Genomic DNA, 5234 nt, shown 5'->3' with positions numbered 1-5234 from the left:
GGATAACAGTCGGGGAAAGATATAAAATAGAATAAAGCTCCTTCTTCGTATGCTATATATACAAGATGAGGTTGTTGTTGGTAGTACGCATAAAAATCAGCAAAAGTGCCGAGAAAAGGGAAATACAAAAAAGTCCACAGTACGCTCAGAAATGCCCCAGAAATATTTATTCCAATTATAATATTGTAAAGGCAGGATGCTTCAGCAAAAGAAGGAGATGAAAAGAAAGTGAAAAAAAAAAAAAAAAAAAAAAAAAAAAAAAGAGAGAGAGAGAGAGAAAGGATAAAAAAGAGAATTAAAATGCATCCACTATTTGGTATGAACGGTAAGAATTAAGAGAATAAACGAAAGGGTGTTCGAGGGGCCTCCCAAACCAAAAGAAAAGGAAGCAAAGCACAAACAAAAATTAAAATTAAAAAGATAAAACAACAAAAAGGTTTGTTATGACTTCATTGTTTGCCGAGCCGTAAATAGAGATATTGGGTGGACGGATGCTTAAAAAAGGAAAGTTTAGTTTCATAACGAGTTTAAAGGAGATATGGAAGAGAATAAGCTCAAGGCCACCATCCGAGTCGTTTGAAGCTTTCGACAACAGGCTGGATCCAATCTTCGCCAAGCGTCGGTCTTTCATACATGAAGCCGGTCGTCTGCTCGAACAATGATCCGTCAATCAAGAGGTCGCCATCCTTAATAGAATCACGTTCTAGGAATGGACTTATCGGCCCTGGCCTTTCGATTTGTTTCTCATTCAGGAGCTCCGCCCACACCTGCAGTCCCTCCTCGTTCATATCGTCGATAATCTCGTCCAGATTCATGTTTACGACTTGCGTCATCATCGTGCCGACGAAGTTGTACTCGATGCCAAAGGCCTTTTTCAGGCCCTGGGCTAGGTCATTTTTTGTAGTTTTGTTATGGTCTACAATGTTGAAAACTATGGGGTCACCACTTGCAATGGGACCCTTGCTCGCACGCCATTCCGCGGCTCTCCACATTGCGCGAGCTGCATCTTTGACATATACGGTGTTCATGGGTTGGCTTCCGGTTTTCAGGAAGGGGATGGGTTTACCCAGTTCCATATAGGCTCTCCCCATGCAGATGACAGTGCTCAATAGACCAGTGTCATACTCCCCATACACATGAGGGAACCTAAGAATGCAAAGATTCAAACCGGGGATCTTCCGCAGATCTTCCTCCGCTTGGTACTTCCATTTCGCGAAGGCAAACCAGGGTTTAATCTTAGCATCCTCCTTGGCGGGTTCGCGATCACTCTTGTACACCGTGGCTGTGGAGCATTCGATAAAGGCACCAATTCCTCGACGGGCGGCTTCCTTTCCCAGTGCAACGGAGAGGACATGACTCCGGAGACGGTAGACATCGTCTGGTTGGGACAACCGGGACTCCCCGCCACAGTTGATCACATAGTCAAACTGCGCACCGTTGGCACGGTCGAAAATCCGAGAAAAAGATTCTATTTTGCCCAAAAAAGGAATGGCGTTAGTGAGCTGGATTCCACTCAAAAAAGATAATACAATTAAAAGAAGGAACCGCAAGTCTATTATAAAAATGTTATAATATATATGGGTAACAACGACTTACGCTCACGACTTGCGTCGGCCTGGACAAACTTGTCCTGAGAGCAGGCAGCGCTGAACTCAGGTGTCAACCATGCCAGCTGAGGTAGCAGCTTATCAACGATGCGCACCTCTGAAGCAAGGTTGTTTTCGTGGATGTGAAGGGCAAGGAAGCGGCCAAGGAAGCCTATCCAATTGGTTTGCATTGAGTCAGTCAGTATTCCCCAGTTGATCCCGCCGCATTTTCGACGCAAGGTCTGGGGGAATTTGTAGGGTAGATCGTATCAAGCCCTCCCACGATCAAGATGGCAGGCTTATTAGCCTCTCCAGACATGGTGATTCAACAGGGGTGTCGTCGTTAAGAGGGAGAATTATAATAATCAGAATAGCAAACAGATCACGGGGCGATATCCGTTGAGTATTGAAAATAACACAGATGTAACCCTGGAAACAGTTGAAAAGTGTATGCTTTGCACCGTCAAAATACTGAGTTTCCCAGGAAGGTCTTTGGCTGTGGTCTGAGAGGGGTAAGGGTATTTAGTTAAAATGCGTGGGCCTAACGAGCTGGCTGTGTTTCTAGCCTGGACGGCACAGGGAGTGTTGGCGGTGTGGTAGTGAGAAGCCAGAACGCAGGGAGTGAGGATAGGATATTCTTGGCCAGTTCAGGTCCCGGATTTAACGAGGATAAAGAGATAGAGAGATAGAGATATAGAAGCAGAGACGGACCAGCCTTCTCAAGGCGACAGTGCCGCGGTGGCAGGGTTCTGGAAATTAAGTAAGGAAAGTCGGTCGAAGGTAGAAAGTGGAGAGGGGGTCAGTTACCGTGAGGGAGCGGAGCAGGCTGTGGGAGATGTGAAGACGGAGGAGAGGGAGGGAGGAGAGGAGAGAGGGAGATAGAAGAGAGAAGATGGAGAGTGAGATGTGAGTGAGATGTGAGTGAGATGGACAGGGAAGAGAGAGTGACAAAAGAGGGCCACAAAACATGAACCCTCGAGCGGCGGGCTAATTTAGGGACAGTAGTAGCAACGCTGAATCCCCAACACGCCGTAAGCATTGGAATCAATTGGAATCGAAGCTATTCTTACAATATTATGGACGAGGTCTCTGTCGGACAGACGGCTGTCAGACGCTGCAGAGACCCTTCCCAGGCATTTGCAAAGGTGTTGGTATTTTATTATTATATTTGTTTACTCCGGCTGAAACTGTGAAACAAGACACAATTAGACAATAAATAACAGCACACAAAGGAGCTGCAAGGAGAGACTATGAACAGAATATATGGCAACAGTTTTTCCTCACTTTTCTCTCATTATCTCTTTATCTTCCCTCTAATGACGCCGAGCTGCACTGTCGCGTAATTTTCCCTCGATGGTTTCAATGGAGCCACAGCAATGAACGGGAGAAAAAAGCAGCACCTTGAAAAGAGAAAACAAAAGGGCCATGTCATGTACCCAGTACTCTGCTGTACTGTCGTATTTATTCCATGCAGGCCTCAATTTTGCAGAGATCGCCCTATTTCTGTTTCTCAAACCTTCATGGCGGCAAGGTACCAGTGACTTCTGAAACACTCCACATCACACACACACCCCCCTCACCCCTTCAATTGACTTTTCTGTCTCCGTAAGATTCAGCTGGGGTTTCCCACGACCATCAAGCCTAGTTAACTACTTAATTACTCTTCTCATTAGCCAGTTCGTTATTGATCGATTATATCGGTCACGTCATCAACAACACAGCAAACTAACTAACTATCAATTTCTTGCCTCAACTCCGATGCTGCCCCTGGCATGTATGTATCCCAGTACAACAACAACACATCCTGCCGGAGTCTCGACTCGAAGCTGGTTGGACAAAACCCACCACTGCACACGCCCGCTAGCACAATGCTCGAACGGCAGTCTAATTCCATTTCCCAATTTCCTTGCAGCGCCTGCAGCGCGAAGAAGTTTCCTTGAGCCTTCTTCCCGGAAAAAGGAAAAAAGGAAAGAAAAACTTTAAAAGAAATCAACCCATGAATCAAGATCCTAGAAATGCATACAACAATATAATAATAATAGTCCTCTTCTTGAGTGCCATTTGTCTTCTTCTTCTTCTTCTTCTTCTTCTTCTTCTTCTTCTTCTTCTTCTTCTTCTTCTTCTTCTTCTACCTTCAGTTCATACAGTACATGTCTTGTGGGCTTTGCTTCCCTCCATCCAGCAGTTATACGCGAACATATGGAGCTGTTGGACGGTGAGAGAAAGATGCATACTTTTCCAAGTCACAGTTGCAGCTTGTTCCCGTAGTTAATATGCATGTCAGCACAAATTCTAACAAATTCTACCTCAATGCTTCTTAACCTGCATCTCAACCCGAGTTACGAAGTATCCACTCGTTCGCATTGCTTGCGCAGTTCCCTTGGCAATGTTGGCATGGCCCTCCTCAAATTTCAAGTGGGCCGTTATTGTCGATCAAGATGTCGTCCCCTAACCACGCCCTGTGAAAAAAAACCCTCGCTTGGTCTTCGGTCAATGTTAGCTGCAGCAGGTTAGAGCGGAGGAATGTTGTCCAGTAGCAGGATGGGTGGTTCGGGGATGTGGGGCTTAACTCGGCTCATGTTTGCCTCGAACTTGTTGCAACTTGACTTGACCTGTGAGCCAAGAACTTCCATTTAACTGATCCTTTTTTTTTTTTTTTTTTTGATCTTGATGAGAGAGGGTTGGTCAAATTAATTTTCATTTTTCCATAGCTTACAACTCTCCGCGACCTGCAATTTAGCTGGGAACTTCCCCAGAGAAGTGTAAATACTTCCATTGTTTGAGCGGAGCTGATGAGGATTACTTGCAGGAATACGGAGAAGCGTGTCCAGGGGATCCTAGGTACCATTCTTGTAATCCTGTATGCTCAACGTCAGATTGGCCGATGACCTAACCAAGAGAGATGGTAACTATACCTTCATCGCACATAATTTCATATACGCGAGGAATAGAAATGAAACTGCAAGAACGATTGCGAATGGAGAATTGACAATAAACAAAAGGGAACATTAAAACTAAACCCATAGATGTGCAGAGAAAAGAAAAATGTGGCGAAGGTTTGAGAGGAAATGATGCTGCAAGCCTTTCTTCACCCAGAAAGCCACCACCACCACCTCCTCCACCATCACAGCATTCTCCCCTGTGCTATTTTGAATTACGCATGAAACCTTTCTGACAATAGTTTAATGAGAATGTGAGTAAAGACACTAGAAACCCTCCTAACCTCCAGTGTGTCCAACCCCTTGCTTTCTTGATACTGCGTATATCCCGGCGAAAAAGCCTAACGGAGCACCACCCTCAATCGATGCCAGTCATCAGGAGCGATCCTCTTCAACCAGCAGTAGTCGCTGGCGCCACAAAAATATCACACCATGAGTCTAGAACCTTTCTCTCTCGCCTCCTCCTTGGGCCTTGCAAGGAATCGGTTAGGGGCACCTTTTTTTTTGTTTTTCCCCCTCGTCTTTCTTCTTTTGGCAAGGGTCTCCCTGATATCTCTCTACTTGTCGTTCCCGATACTGATTTGACTATTCTCTCCGGTATACACTGACGCAGAGCCGATAGTAAGGAGCCAAGTCCAGAATATGAAGTACTAGTATCCATCTATAGCGTCCAGACGACCATTTCTCATTCAATTTACTTCTTATGGAA

General features: G+C 45.3%; 1 protein-coding gene across 1 annotated transcript; it reads right to left on the bottom strand.

The window, feature by feature from the left end:
• Positions 1–554: 554 nt before the first annotated feature.
• Positions 555–1777, bottom strand: HCAG_04797 (conserved hypothetical protein; the record flags this gene model as incomplete). Its single annotated transcript, XM_001540907.1, has 2 exons — positions 555–1468; positions 1597–1777. The coding sequence occupies 2 exons, from the start codon at positions 1775–1777 to the stop codon at positions 555–557; spliced, it is 1095 nt and encodes a 364-aa protein (XP_001540957.1).
• Between the last annotated feature and the right edge of the window lie 3457 nt (positions 1778–5234).

The sequence above is a fragment of the Histoplasma capsulatum genome, genomic scaffold (genome assembly GCF_000149585.1).
Source record: "Histoplasma capsulatum NAm1 scaffold_4 genomic scaffold, whole genome shotgun sequence".
NCBI classification, from domain to species: Eukaryota; Fungi; Ascomycota; class Eurotiomycetes; order Onygenales; family Ajellomycetaceae; genus Histoplasma; species Histoplasma mississippiense.
This window is presented reverse-complemented; position numbering and strand designations above follow the sequence as displayed.